The following is a 15,822-nucleotide window of genomic DNA, read 5'->3' on the forward strand; positions in this document are numbered from 1 at the left end:
TTCGTCATCTCTAAAATGAAGCTAATATTTTCCATCCAGCCCAGCTTGGTGTTGTGAGGATCAAATGAATCAGTGTATGAATTTTATAAAAAGGCAAGTGCTATAGAGAAGATGTGTGGTATATATTTCTGTTCCTTTATGTGAAATTAGTGTGGGAAGTAAAGAAAATCTAATTCTGCCTAAGACTCTACCGCAGATAAGCAAGTTTCCTTTTCGTGGAAAGTGATCCTTGTTTAAGGTCTTTTCCTTCCATACCTTTGAATGTGACTCTAGTGTAGTTCTGAATAGCTTCTAAACCCAGACATCAAATCAGAAGACAAGAGCCTATGCTATCTAATAGAGAACTGGTTGTCTTATAAAAGAATTCAGAGTTCATATTGGGAAGCAGGTAACTAAGGAAAACAGAAAAGACTGTTAATTTATATAAAATCAGGCTATGATACTTGCCTTATACAAGTGAAGATTAATGAACTGTATTTAAAGTACTTAATATATTCAGTGTCTGGTACATAGGTCATTAATGAGTGGGAGCTATTGTCATTATTAAACAAAAACAGCCATATTTTTTGCTAATTACTAAAGTAATAGAAAAGTTAGAAAACATCAGTGACAAAATTATCTATGATCCTACTAACCATAAGCGTCTTACTATATATATTTCTAGTCTTTCTAAACTATCATTTTTTTTTTATCATTCTCCTCTTGTTGGATATATGGGTTGTTTCTAATATTTTTGCGGTTAAAAATATTCTTGCAGTGAATGTCTTTGTATGTAAATCTTTGGTTGCCCCTCCTAACTTTCCCCCTTAGAACAGATGTCTGTTAATCGTGGCTTTAATTCATTGCTCCCTCTTAATGGCCATGCCCTGAAGGTACACGTGTGTCTCTTAGCCATTTAAGGAACTAGATTAGGTAAATCTCATTCTTTCCTTTCTTTACCAAACTTATTGACCTAAATTCTAATATTTAAAAGGAGAAGAGATAATAAATGTAAATACTATCTTGCAGGTCTCTTTAATTGATCCCTTTTTCTCACCAGCTTTGCTTTAAGTGATCATTTTCCTTAAAAATGAAGAATTGGTGGAGAGGAAAAGTGGTAGAATATCTAGATTCCAGTAAATCTTGCTGCTTGTGTTCCCATTAGGTTGCGTTTTTGTAAACTGTATAAAACAAAATCAGTTCCATGTTCATCTGTTTTTTGTTCTTCACCCTTCTAAGTAGCTGGAAGTTTATTTCAAAACCTGTAGCCGTGACTTTCTAGGATATATATTCTCTAATTATTGTAGGATATGATACGTCTTCAATAGATTAAGCTCATATATTATTTTGCTCAGATCTTTATATCATTATTGATATTTTATTTGCTTGATATTTCAATTATTGAGCGAAGTATGCTAACATCCTCTATTATGACAGGCTTGTCAGATTTTTCTATACAAATCTGACAATTTTGAATTAATATATTCTGCGGAAATAGTATTAGGTACATACAAATTTAGACTAAATTCATCCTCCTGGTAAATTGATCCTTTTAGCATTCTTTTGTGATCTTCTTTAATAATGCTTTTTGCCTTTAAGTTGATTTTGTCTGATATTAATATAGCTACACCAGCTTTCTTTTGGTTAATGTTCACTAGATGTCATGTCGTCATTTTACTTTTTTAAAAAGTTGAGATCAGATTCACCATTTCACCCTTTTTAAAATGGACAATTCAGGGGTTTTTAGTATATTCATAATGTTGTGCAACCATCACCACTGTCTTATTTATCCTTTTACTTTTAACCTTGCCATCCTTATGTTTTAGATGTCTTGTACATAGCATGTAGATAGACTTTGTTGTTATGGCTGTTTTTAAATACAAACTGGATAGTCACTGTCTTTTTTATTGACAAGCTTAGTGAACCCCCAGTTGAAAGGTCCTCTTCTTTTCCCCTATGCAGAGAATAAACTTTCAGGCTTCTGCCAGGATGAGGGAGGAGCAGTTGCCTTTTAGTATGGAGTTGGAGAAGGAATCTGGAGCTTTAACCACTTCTCAAACAGCTCTCACCCAATTCTTATTTTAGTCACCTCTCCCCTTTCCACCAGTTCCAGAAGTACCTGGTGCTGTTAGTTCCCAAGCCCTTTGAAGACTGGGGTGTAAATCAAGCTGGTTCTCTTTTTTCCACTGCTGGCTTCTGATTCAGCCTTTTTTGGTCTGTGTACTCTGTTATCATTTGTCCATCTCCTTTCCTTCTTCCAAAATTTTGTCGCTATTGTCACCTCTACTGTTTCCCCCATCCTTGTGGGTTTTTAATCTTTAAAAACTACATATCTCTCTTGACTATAGTTTTATTGGGCTTCTGTAGGGATTAAAATTCGATGTGAATGGTCTTTCTGCCGTCTTCACTTGGAAGTCTCAATTTTTTAAATGGCAATTCCAGGTATATTTTTGGAGGTCGTAAGTGACATGTGCTTATTTGTAGATAATTTAGAATATAGGAAAGATATAAAATAGTTAAACATCACTGTAATTCTACCATATCAAAAAAACTATTGTTACTATTTTGATATACTTCCAGTCTGTTTCCTATATTTATGTATTTTTACAGACACATTCACATTTTTCATAATTAGAATCATACTATATGTTTTTATTTTGTTTCCTGTTTTCTTCAACTAATAAACCGTTATATCAGGATATAATCTTTGAAAACATTTCTAATGGGTGTATAATATATCTATTATTTGACACACTATCATGAGCAATTTCTTATGTCACAACATAATTTTTGAAAACAAAATTTCTAATGGGTTTATAAGGTGGATATCATATGACTTTGTCGTGATTTATTTAGCTGTTGTCCTATTGATAAAGGTTTATATGTTTTCTCCAGTTTTTTTCTAATCTAAATTAGACTATAAGCTTCATGCATTCAGAGTATATCTGTCTTGTTCATGATTCTATGCTCAATTTGGAGGTTCTTGATAATGTATTTTCAATTTGTTCTTTGATTCAGAATAAGAAACAAGGATGCAAAAATGAGGAGGTGCTTGCTGTACTAGGCCATGAACTGGGGCATTGGAAGTTGGGACACACAGTGAAAAATATCGTTATTAGCCAGGTGAGTTTGGAGTGACAATTCTCTTTTTATGGCATGGAAGTCAAATGAGAGGTCATATTGTAGAGAGCTTAAGACAGGCACTACAGCCAGGCTGCCTGGCTTCACGTTACGGTTCCCTGACTCACTCTCTCTGTGACCTCAGGCAAGTCCCTGAACCTCTCTCTCTCTGCCTCTCTTCCCTTCTTGAATGATGGTACCTCATACGACTGATGTAAGAATTAAACGAGTTAATACATGTGAAGAGTTTGTAGTAGCACCTGGAACATGGTAGGTACTATAACATTTATTGTTACCACCACTGTCGTCACTACCTCCTGAGTTACTCAGCCATAGGAGCTATAAGGTCAAAAGGAGTGAACCTAGATAAGTTGGAATTAAAATGCTTTTTTAAAAACATCTTTTTCTCTGGAGCAGCCAGTTGGCTTAGTTGGTTGGAGCTCAGTGCTCATAACACCAGGGTCGCCAGTTCGATTCCCATATGGGCCAGTGAGCTGAGCTGTCCACAACTAGATGGAAAACAATGACTTGACTTGGAGCTGATGGGTCCTGGAAAAACACACCGTTCTCCATATTCCCCAATTTAAATATTATATATATTTTTTTCTCATTTAAAAGTCATTGTACATCCATTGAAAAGAAATTGGAAAATGCAGTAAATACAAAGAAGAAAATAACAGTTCCTGTAACATTCCTTTGGGTATTAATACCTCTAAACCCACAGAGTAACCATGGTTTGCAGGCTCTGGGTGAAATAGACTGTATCTTGTTGACTGGTTCGAGCATATGTAGCCTTTACTGAGTCCTAAGGGGAACTTTGTACCTTTCTAAAATGCCACCTGGTTCTGGGTGATGGATTACGGGAAGACTTGTGGACCCTGTAGGCACTTTCCTCTTGCCTTACATCTGTAGGTATAAACATGAGTTCTTTGGCTTGAAGTTCTGTTGTATGGATACATGGCAGTGAGTGAAACATTAAATAAGTCCAAACCTAAGTTCAAAGCAAATATTCAGTCTAATACATGAAATCACTGACCCTCATGAAGGTAGGGTTCTGATAGAATCAGCCTACCACGAGGGGGCGGGCCGGTCCCTGAAATGTGGTACCTTGTCAGGGCTGGGGTTGACTGCCAATTCTGATAGATTGGGCCCCGCAGAGGAGCCATGGGGGGATGTGGACTAATTGCATTGTTGACTAATGCACTGACTCCATCCCCATCACCTTGGCCACTTTGTTCGTGGGCCCCTTGACCAAGTCCACGTGCAGCTGGGGAAAGGCTGGCTAACACCACAGAGCAGGTGTCTTCTCCATGTGATCACTGAGAGCCCCTCGGCTGTGGGACACGTGGTGAACATTCACAGTAGACCAAAGTCTACCATACTCAGACCTAATTTTGGAAGTTTTTCCACATCCCTCTTGTCCAAATCTCCCTGTTAGCCATCCTCTAGTTTGTTCCAAGGCCCTGCTCATCCAGCCAAACCATTAGATGCCCACTGCCAATGAATTAGTATATATATCTTCAGGTCAGGCCCTCTCTCCTTCCAGTCTGAGTGAACAATGAGCTAAACTGCGTAAAGTTCCTTACTGAGAGTACTTCCTTTCACGACTGTCTTCCAAGATGGGACTGTAATGCCACAGCAGTCCACTTTCAGCTGGTGCCAGCATACATATATTAAGTTATTTGTAAAAGAGACTCAAATGTTTGCTCCTCAATTAAAATGAGTATAGGAAACTCCCCATGAATGAGGGTTGATTGAGGGGTGGCAGAATGTTAGGAGTTGGCACACTAGGAGTATGAGCCACCTACTCATTTAACTTCCTCCTTCATGACTTTCTTTATTCCCATGCCCACGTACACCACTTACACCTGATGTTGGAGTACCCGTTTCCTTGCTACTATGTGGATCAACATAGTGTCCAGTTCCAGAGGAGTAGCTCAGGCTACAGGATCACGGTGTCCCATGGGCAAGAATCAGTCTCTAGTAGGTTCCAGTAGGAAACCAAAAGTCGTTTCTCAAAAGGACAGCGGTTACTTGGTGGAAATGGCATCATAGTTCATAATTCTAGGGGCCGTCACTGAGAGTAAAGTTTTATCTTGGAGCTCATTGTATTGGATCCACCGAGTTACAAAGGCCGCGTGGCAGAGCTGCTGGCACTTCATCCTGGGCCAGCTGGCGAGCCTTATGCTCTGAGCCCCACTCTAAGCTGGCAGCTTTTTGAGTCACCTGGTAAATGGTGTGGAGCAGCACACTTAAATATGGTATATGTGGCCTCCGAGAGCCTCATCTGCTAAGGGAAAAGTATTTGTTCTCCATCTTTATTCCAATACCCCTTTACAAGCATTTTGGTGCAGACTTTTATATTTTTTTCTCTCTCAGATACTGTTAAAAACAGATCTGCTTTTTTCTTGGGCCTTTCTAACTATTCAGTACAGCTCCCGTGGTCCTAAAGAGCATTCGAGGGATGCCTCTTTCTTTGGCGCCTCCACATCACGGTGAGGTGGGAGGCCTTGTGTCTGGTGAAAACAAAGTCAGAATCCTTTCTAGCCCTTTAACTTTTTGCAGAAAGAAAATATCCTATTGCTATTGACTACTTTAAACCTTTAATCTTAGGAGGCTGCACTTAGCCTGTCCTAGAGAAAACTATATAGTTCATACAGTTGGGGAAATTTTATTTTTCTTTCTAGAATAAAAACTGTAAAACTACCCGAATAACTTTCTTTGTCCACTGACACCATTTTTAATGTCACGCCATAATGTCTTGTTCTACTTTTTTGGTACTGCAGTGAAAACTGCTTAGTAATAACTTAGAAATTTTGTATACTTCTTTCTAGATGAATTCTTTCCTGTGTTTCTTCTTGTTTGCTGTATTAATTGGTCGAAAGGAGCTTTTTGCTGCATTTGGTTTTTATGACAGCCAACCCACTCTAATCGGACTATTGATCATCTTCCAGTTTATTTTTTCACCTTACAATGAGGTAACGTATAATCTTTAAAATTATCTCACATATGCCCTTGTCTCTTTCAAATCTAGAACCCCTACAGCAGTGGGAAAAAAACACACACAAAAAAAAACTATGGTTTTAACAAGGAGATGAAACAAAGTCTTTCAGTCCCTTGATTTTACTGGGCAATATTAGAAAGCAGCAGAAAAACCCAAGCCCAGATAAACAAACGCTTGCGTATGTTTTGGGGGGAAAATAGAGAATTAGACTTCAGTAGTATAAACCTTGGAATAACACATACCTCAGAGACATGGTGGATGGAGATTGACTGTTGCAATGCTATGTCCTAGACCACATATTCCCCAATGCCTGAGTGAAAATCTGTGTGCGAGGGGACAAGACAAACAATAATTGGATATAGGTATGTCTAGATAAAGGAGGCTGTACAACAGTGTTCCTCTGGTGGTTTTCTCTGATAACCTGCTTCAAAATAGCCTTCTGATCCCACCGCAGACCCTCTAAATCAGAATTGGCTACTTTACGGTAAGAGAAGTTTAAGAAGCACTACTCTGTGATTGCTCAGTAGTGGGACCCAATACATATGATAAGACACGGATTAATGAGACTCTCTATTAACAACTCTGATGATGGCAACATGTGGGAATATTTGATAAGGCTCCAGGTTAAGCCAAGAAGTAATATTGGGGATCTTGAGATAATCTCCTTTCAGAAGACTTCTTTCTTGGGACAGGCTATAGATTTAAGGTTTTAAGATAAACTAAATGAATCCTATTTCTTTATAAAAAGGGAGAAAAGGATAAGGTACCAGAAAAGAAAAATAGAGTGGAACAAATCATATTTGTATTGCATCGTCCACATAAACTAAACTAATTTTTCAGAGAACTGAGATTTATTATCTTTAAACTCTAAATGTTTTAAGTTTGTATTTTAACTTTTATTGAAAATATTTATAAAATGCCTATTTGTTACTTCCTAAAGAGGTTACAGACCGCCTTATAATGATGTTGTCATTTCTGTCTTCTGTCACAATTCAGTAATGCCTTAAGGACACTGGGTCATGTATACTCATGACCTCAGACTGCTCTGCTTTCTCAGCAGTTGAGCTATATAGTTAAGTAATTTTCTTGTCTCTTCCCTCACTGTGAGGCTGATAATCCCTGCTACTGTCAATGTGACTTTTCGTTTTGGACACTATCCCATTCTAATTTTCTTCTTTAACCTGCCACAGACTGGGAAATCAGATAATCATACTCATTAAGTGAAAGTTCCTAGATTCTGACTGAGTAGCAGATCCTCTTATAAGTAGTGTTGGTGGTTATCCTTTGTGCATTTAATTGGGTTGCTCTGGATTTTTTGTTTTGTTTCCTTATATTGAGAGTAGTTGAGTTCACTTCAAAACATGTCTAAATAAATGTGGTGGTGTAGAGTAATTTGAAATGTGATTAAATCACAGAGCTATTAATTTTTAAAACCTTTGAGAGCCCATAAGATTTGTTTCAAAAAGACTAGATACTTTAACAGAAAATCTTATGTTTAATGTCAATGTTTAAGAGGTCATGATAGGAAAGAGGTATTGTCTTTGGGAAAATTGCCCAACTAAGAAGATTTTGCAAACCTACGTAAGAGCAGATAGCGCATATTAGTATCTGCTTATGTCTTTCTTTATTTACAGTGAGATTCAAAAAACAGTTTGCTTGGGGCACTTAATATCATCACACACACATACACACACACACTACACACTACACACACACACACACACACACACACACACCAGTTAATAATTTTATCCTAAAAAGTATATTCAAGAATTGGAAAGAAATTTCAGGCAGAATTCAGTTATTAGCTTTGGATATATCTTAAAATGTATCAAGAACTCCCAGACTTTACTTTGAGACTCTTATATTTGCTAGAGGTACAAACGAGAGAATTTTTAAACTTTTTTTTTGTTGTTTTAATGCTGAACTATTTTAAGATAAGAAATATCTTAAATATCATGTCATTCAACCTGCAATATTTTAGTATGCAGAGAAGTTATTTTTCCCTTAGAAATTTATATTTTCAAATGAAATTTGTCTCCTTCATAGTGTCACCTTCAGGGACTGGATATTCATTCTGGCAATGCCACCAGAGCTCAGACACTTTAGAAAATTCAATGTTGAGATTGTCATTAGAATCTATTGCATATATTTTAGAATATTCTCAGTAAAGACTCATTATTCTTTAAAAGTGGATAAATGATCAAGAATATTTTTTTTTAAAAGAAAAAAAGAATCTGAATATAAATTACCAGGACTTTACCCTGACTCTGAGGAAGGTGGTATGTGTGGGCTTTGGAGTCACTGAGAATTTCAGCACTTTGGGCTGTGTGACCTCAAGCAAGTTATCTAACCTCTCTGAACTTCACCTTCCTCAGCTGTAAAACAGGAGTAAGAGTAATTACCTTATAGGATTGTTGGGGAATAGGTAAAGTGCCTGGCACATGGCAGATTCTTAAAAACTAGTAATTTTTGGTAAAGATAACATTCATTTGGTTATATATCTGTTTCTGGTCTGATGCTTGGCGGGGAGGGGGCGCCGGGGGGAAGGACTCAATTTATAATAATTCCCCCATCCTAGGTTCCCTAAATACTACTGATCTTTCTTCGGGCCTGCTGTTTCTCTTATCCTGAGCTGAACTTCTTCTCCAGTCTTAGTTCATAAAACCTTCAGTGACAACAAAGGCTTCGGCACTCGTTAAAACCCTTTTATTTACTTTTCCAGGTTCTTTCTTTTTGCCTAACAGTCCTAAGCCGCAGATTTGAGTTTCAAGCAGATGCATTTGCCAAGAAACTTGGGAAGGCTAAAGACTTGTATTCTGCTTTAATCAAACTAAACAAAGATAACTTGGGATTCCCAGTTTCTGACTGGCTGTTTTCAATGTGGCATTATTCTCATCCTCCACTACTAGAGAGACTTCAAGCTTTGAAAAATTCAAAACAAGACTGAGTTGTCCAGGGTCTGCGACTGAAGACATTTCTGATTATTTCTGTCCTGGCAGCATGTTCCGGCTCTTGATGTTTTTAAACTTTTTTTTTTTTTTTAAAGAAAAATTATTAAGTACAGAAAAGCCCAGATTTAAATACATTTAATATCTCATTTCAAAAATTATTTTAATAATCCATTTCTTAAAACACTGGATACAATTTTAAGGCTTAATGTTTTTAAAGGTATAGTTTTATCTTTAACGTCGAATTTACCATCAGCTTGTGAAGTTATTTTAGAAAATACAGAACTTGTTTTATTTCCACACTTACACAGCATCTGCATATAAGGTGTTTGGGGGCATACACGCGTATATTTAAAAGAGGACACCTGAGTCCTCTGTAATGCAGAACCAGTGGCACCCAGCTGTGCTCAGATCTGTCGAGACTTGTTTTTACTTTCATACTTAGGATTTAACCTGGCTAATCAGTGTTTTAAATAAGGAAGAAAGATAATAATTGGTAAGTCTGATGTCATTTAAATGAAAGTAGTCAAAAATATGCCCCACTGTTCTACCAAATTTCACTGTTCCCTCTCTTGGTGTACGTACCAATCAGGAATTTCCAATTGTGTGTTGAAATTAGAAATTATGTATAAAATGTTTCAAATCACTGGGTGATATTTTTAAGAAAATCTTAGTCTTTATCTTTTCTTCCACCTGGTGGGTATGATCCCATAAGGGGTAAACTAGTATTTTTCAAAACATTCAGCTTTTCCCTCCTTCATACACTTTTATTCACTAGGTAGCGCATACTTTCACTTAGCACACATATTGCCATATTGAACAGGTTTTGCTATTTTTAAAGTGGCAGAATGTGGAAAGAAGAAGAAATGACATTTTAAGAGACATAAGGGTGAAATACTGACAATTCTCTTATGGTATTATAGGAAAAAATATAGTTTTCTATATCTCTTTCAAGGACAGAAGAGTTTCAGTTTTTATTTTTGTAATTTTTATCAATAAGTCCTCAGTACTATTTAATCAGGCCTGATTCTATTTTTGAAAATTACAGTTATTGATAGGCAGATAATTTTTCTTTTCAAAACAAATGTCTTGAAAGATTTCTTTTCCAGTTTTCAAAGCTGCGTGTTTGACTGCTTCAAATCTGTCGCTTCCTGAATGAGAACTCTTTGTGCCTAAGCTCCCACCCACCGGTAAAACTTGCCTTCTGGGCATTTATTCCAAAGTGGGATCAACTGTGCACCCTTGGTATCTGGTCAGAAAGTCTTGCTTAACTCATATTTGGGTGATGTCTTTACATGGAAATGTAATAAAATAAAGCTCTAGTTTAGTACTGCATTATTTATTTTCCTATGGCTAAAGAGGAGTAGTCCTCTGATTTTATCCAGCACCCTTTATCGTGAATTCAGGCTGTGATAACTGCCTCTCCTTCCTTCTGTGCCTTTAAATATAAATTTCAGTTCTGCACAAGTGAAACATTAAAAATTGCCAATGCAAGTTGATGTACTTTGTCTTTGATTTGACAAAACTTGTGTCATCTGTTACCTAGCTGTGTGTTTATTATCTAGAGGAGCTGAGTGCTGGGACATGAAGAATAGGAGGAAGCAGCAGCCCTACCATTACTGAGCCTCCCTCACAATCCCCTTCAGTGCCTTCCTCCTGCTCCACTCCAGAGTGTTACCAGTTCTGGCTGGTGTGCCCTCAGAAGCTTCATTCGGAACCATTCCTTCTCCATGTTCCCGACTTCACATTATCTGGGGCCTGTCTGGTCTGCTCCCGCTGCCTTTTCGGTCCTCCTTACATGTGGTGGCAGTCATTAGCTTTTTAGCATGTGATTGGTTATAGATAGCAGAGGCATAGGGATGGCCAGAGGATACTGGTATCTTCCTGAGGTTTTGACCAATCAGGGGAAGGAGTAGACAGGCCAATCAAGGAGGGAAAGAGGTGCCACTTTGCACCCACTTTGCACCTTAGTACTCGGCAGATATGCAGGGGGCTCAATGAAGTAGATGAAGGCTGCAAGTAAATAATACGCCCGCCTGCAGCAGGGTTGATCTCTGAACGTAAGGCAGAGTCTCTGTCGTGTGTATAAACTGCCTTCATCTGCGTTGCCCTTTTGCTTAAGTCTTAGAGCTACTAGTAAATTCTGCCTGCTTAGGATAGGAGCAGAATTCCCGGGATTGCTAGGGATTTTAGTACTAATGGCGGTCCTTTATGTAGTATTCCCCTCCCTGAGGAAGCCTTCTTCCACTTGGTCTTTTTCATCAATCCTTTGGACTCTTCTGTACATGTATACTTTATGTAGCTTTGACTATTTTGAGTGTTCTATCATCATTAGCAGAAAGCTTACTAAGTACCATTTGAGGGACTTAAGTTCTGTCCTAGGTTCTATACAAAGAAAACTACAGAGAACTTGTATCCTGAAATTTCTGATTCAAGACCACAGTGATGTGAACGAGTAACTGGTGTGTCAGGCGAAGTACAGTTTGGTGGGAAGGCAGAAATGGTCTGTAGTGAATAGTGTAGCCCTATTCAGACAGGATGGATAGGGAAACCTCTGACTCTTATTATCCAGATGGTTTCCAGGGAGGAGGATTTCTTAAACAGTTTGGCCCAAGACGGATAGGAAGATACCCCTATGTATTCTGAAACCTATGAAACCAGCATTGCCCTTATGCGGTGAGCAGGATGAAGCCGGCATTTCAGATCACAGCCTCTGCCTTCAGGTCAGAGCTACCCTGTGGCTCTCTGGGTGGTGGTTGATAAACAGGGAAGGTATAACTTAAGGCTAATAACGAAGTCTCTAGAATCCAATATACCACATACTAGTAAGTCCTTGGGTAAGAAACTTGACTGAGTTTTCATTTCTCCATCTGTTATTTAGTCAATAAATAGCGAGTTCCCGCTCTGTACCAAGCTCTGCTCTAGGTGCTAGGGAACACATTAGTAAATGAACAACAGAAAAATCCCCACCTCCTATAGTTTGCATTCTAGTGTGGGGACAATAGAAATATATAAAATGTACATGAAATTATGATGCATGTCTTGGAGAAAAAGGAGGGCCCGGGGTGTTTGGTGGTGGAGGGGAATTGCAGTTTAAATAGGGTGGTCATAAAAAGACATCACTGAAGGTAATGTTTGAACAAAGACCTGAAAGTAATGAGTGGGTGACCTACACAGATGTTTAGGGGAAGAGCATTCCAGGAAGAGGGAACAGCACGTGTAAAGACCTTTGATGCGGGAGGGAGCCAGGTGTGTTTGAGAAATGCCAGAAGGCCAGAGTGTCTGGGAAGAAATTGTGGGAGATAAAGTCAAAAGGGTAGGGATGAGGCAGATTTTACAGAGCTTTGTAGACCATTGTAGGAACTCAGGCTTTTCCTCGAGTGCAGGGGAAACCATTGGACGGTTTTAGGCCAGGGAGACATGATCTGATTTGAGGTTTTTTTTGGGGGGGAGGAGGGGAACAGGACTTTATTGGGGAACAGTGTGTACTTCCAGGACTTTTTTCCAAGTCAAGTTGTTGTCCTTTCAATCTTAGTTGTGGAGGGTGCCGTTCAGCTTCAAGTTGTTGTCCTTTCAGTCTTAGTTGTGGAGGGCGCAGCTCAGCTCCAGGTCCAGTTGCCGTTGCTAGTTGCAGGGGGCACAGCCCATCATCCCTTGCAGGAGTCGAAACCGGCATCCTTGTGATTGAGAGGATGCGTTCCAACCAACTGAGCCATCCAGGAGCTCAGCAGCAGCTCAGCTCAAGGTGCCATGTTCAATTTTAGTTCAATTTTAGTTCAATCTTAGTTGCAGGGGGCGCTGCCCACCATCCCTTGCAGGACTCGAGGAATCGAACTGGCAACCTTGTGGTTGAGAGCCCGTGCTCCAACCACCTGAGCCATCCGGGAGGCAGCTCAGCTCAAGATGCTGTGTTCAATCTTAGTTGCAGGGGGCGGAGCCCACCATCCCTTGTGGGACTCGAGGAATTGAACTGGCAACCTTGTGGTTGAGAGCCCACTGGTCCACGTGGGAATCGAACCGGCAGCCTTCAGAGTTAGGAGCATGGAGCTCTAACCACCTGAGCCACCGGGCCGGCCTCTGATTTAAGTTTTAACAGGACCACTCTGACTGCTAGTTGAGCAGCAAGGGTGCAAGCAGGGGACTAGTTGGGAGGCTCTTGCCAAACTTCTGGCAAGAAATAAAAATGGTGACTAGAGTGGTAGTCGGGGAGGTGGTGAGAAGTGGCTGAATTCTGGATATATTTTGAAGGCCGAGCCAACAGGATTTGCTGATGTATCAGATGTGGGGTACAAGACAATTTAGCTTGAGGAACTGAAAGGATGGAGATGCCAGTAACTGAGATGGAGAAGGGATTTGAGAGGGCCGATCATTTTAACATTTGGGCCATGTTAAAATTGAGATAGACGTCTACTAGACCTCTCGGGAGATGTTGAATAGGCAGTTGGATAAATGAATTGAGATAAAGGGAGAGGTCTGGGTTAGGGATGTATAGGTGGAATTTAAAGCCACGAAACTGAATGAGATCACAAGAGGAGTGAGAAAAAAAGGTGTTCAAGGATCAAGCCATGTGACACTCTGACTCTCAGAGACCAGGGAGATGAGAAGCCAGGAAGGAGTCCAAGGATGGTACAATGAGCTAGGAGCCATACTCAACCATCCTTTATTCCCATAAAAGAACCAAAAATATGGGATGGTAGCTGTAGGTGGAAGTGGATTTGAGAGATTTTATTTATTTATTTTCTTTATTTTTTATTTTTTTTAAGCAGGGCACAGTTCACGGCAGCCCATGCGGGGATCGAACCGGCAACCTTGGTGCTACCGTGTTTCCCCGAAAATAAAACCAGGTCTTATATTAATTTTTGCTCTAAAAGACGCATTAGGGCTTATGTTCAGGGGATGTCATCCTGAAAAATCATGCTAGGGCTTGTTTTCCGGTTAGGTCTTATTTTGGGGGAAACACGGTAATAGCACCATGCTCTAACCAACTGAGTTAACTGGCCACCCCGAGATTTTATTTTTTAACATGACAAATGGGGTTAATACCTGCTTCACAGGGTTGTTGTAAGGGTAGCATGAGATAATGTTTGCAGGGTGTTTAGCACAGTGCCTGATAATAATAAGAGCTCAGTAACTGATTGACGATCATATTAATTGCTAATAATGATAATCACCATGGTCACCATGATGTAAATAAACATAAAAACAAAAACGCCCAGCCCAGCTGGCAGTTGGGGTGAGGAGGGCATCGCTAGAGGACAAGATCAAGTTTTGAAAGAGGAGTAGGAATTAGCTAGACAAGGAAGGGCAGGAGGGTGGTATTCCAGGGAACAGCAGGGATAAAAACATGAGAACATGGGGTGTTTTAGGAATAGCAAGAAGTTAGGAGACATAAGGCTAGAGAGGAAGATGGTCCAGGTCTCAGGGGTTGTGTTCCATAATAAAGCATGTGGCTATTATCCTAAATAATATAATCATTCATTTAGCTAATGTATATATCAAGTTCCTGCTAAATACTGTACATTGCTGTAGGCTCTGAGGGTACAGCAGTGAACAGGACGAAATCCCCTGCCTTCATAGAGCTTACATTCTAGTTGGGGAGACAATGAGCAATACTTACAGAATGAATGAACATTCGCTAAACAAATGAGTGAAAAGGAGAGATCAACAGAATTTGCGATAAGGGATGAAGGCAGAGAGAGTTAAAGATGATGCAGCTTTCAGGCCTGGGGCTCCAGGGAGATGGTAGAACTAATCTCTGATAGGGGTACCCTAAAGGAGCAGGTGGGTCGAGGAGCGGCTCCAGTTTTGACTCTAGTTTTGAACAAGTTGAGTTTGTGGTGCTTATCAGATAGGATAGGGCGCAAAGGACACCTGGAGCTGGATTCACTTGAGTTTAGTTGACTGTGACCTCATGAAGAGTATGACCGAGGCCCAATAACCACAGCACCTGGCTTATGGGTCTTCTCAATGGAAGACAAAAACCTAGTCAACAAAAATAAAGTGGGAATTCAACTGTCCTGCTTTATGGATAAGACACAGGCCCGCCATTTAGCCTGGGAGTATTTCTGTCCTTGCCAGGATTCTTTAGAGCAGCCTCCAACTGCTGCTCCACTGTTCTGCCAGTGCTTTCCTTGCAGAGGGCTTCGTCAGCTTCTAAGCCCACTCAGTGCCACCATATTATTACCCACTTCAGAAATTACCCAAATAACCAGCCGCCAACTTGAGACCCTGTTTGGTAGTAAAACAGCAGAGCTCTGGCTAGAGGCCCCTTTCATTGATTTTTTTGGTGGCATGTGTTGGATGCTGGCCAGCTGGGCTGAAATATTAATAGTTTGATAAATTACTTTAAACAAAATCCCATCATGCAGACTTCTGCAACCCTGCCAGGGCCAGGGTTGGGACTCTGAGTCTTCACGGGCTTCTTCTGGAGGAGAAGCTGCTGAACCTCTAGGAAGGGACTGGGCTGTTTTGATGTGATACTCTGTTCGGCTTCCTAAATCCCCTTTTTCCTAATTGGAAATGGGGGAGTTGATTTCCTACTTCATTTTTGTTGATTAGATTTTTGTCTCCCAAAGTTCAGTGACTGAGGAGCAGGTCCCTGTTGTTGGCGGCGGAGGGAATAAACTGGATGCTCTGGGCCTCAGCCTCAGCCACAGACTGAGACCAAATCCTTTCCTTCCTGGTTTGATGACGGGTGGGTTCTTCTTTGAGCACCTGAACATACTCATCCACTCAGTAACTGTTTATTGAGCACCTGCTATGTATCAG

The 15,822-nt window shown here is 39.9% G+C and overlaps 1 protein-coding gene across 1 annotated transcript in view; it reads left to right on the plus strand.

Moving 5' to 3' along the window:
- ZMPSTE24 (zinc metallopeptidase STE24) overlaps positions 1-10,553 on the plus strand; it is a 31,318-nt gene extending 20,765 nt beyond the window's left edge. Inside the window, exons 8-10 of the mRNA XM_033115625.1 lie at positions 2,998-3,102; positions 5,934-6,077; positions 8,829-10,553. Coding sequence (XP_032971516.1) covers positions 2,998-3,102; positions 5,934-6,077; positions 8,829-9,053 — 474 coding nt within the window. The 3' untranslated portion in view covers positions 9,054-10,553. The remainder of the gene's footprint in view (positions 1-2,997; positions 3,103-5,933; positions 6,078-8,828) is intronic.
- Positions 10,554-15,822: the final 5,269 nt, after the last annotated feature.

This window comes from Rhinolophus ferrumequinum, chromosome 9, assembly GCF_004115265.2.
Source record: "Rhinolophus ferrumequinum isolate MPI-CBG mRhiFer1 chromosome 9, mRhiFer1_v1.p, whole genome shotgun sequence".
Classification (NCBI taxonomy): domain Eukaryota; kingdom Metazoa; phylum Chordata; class Mammalia; order Chiroptera; family Rhinolophidae; genus Rhinolophus; species Rhinolophus ferrumequinum.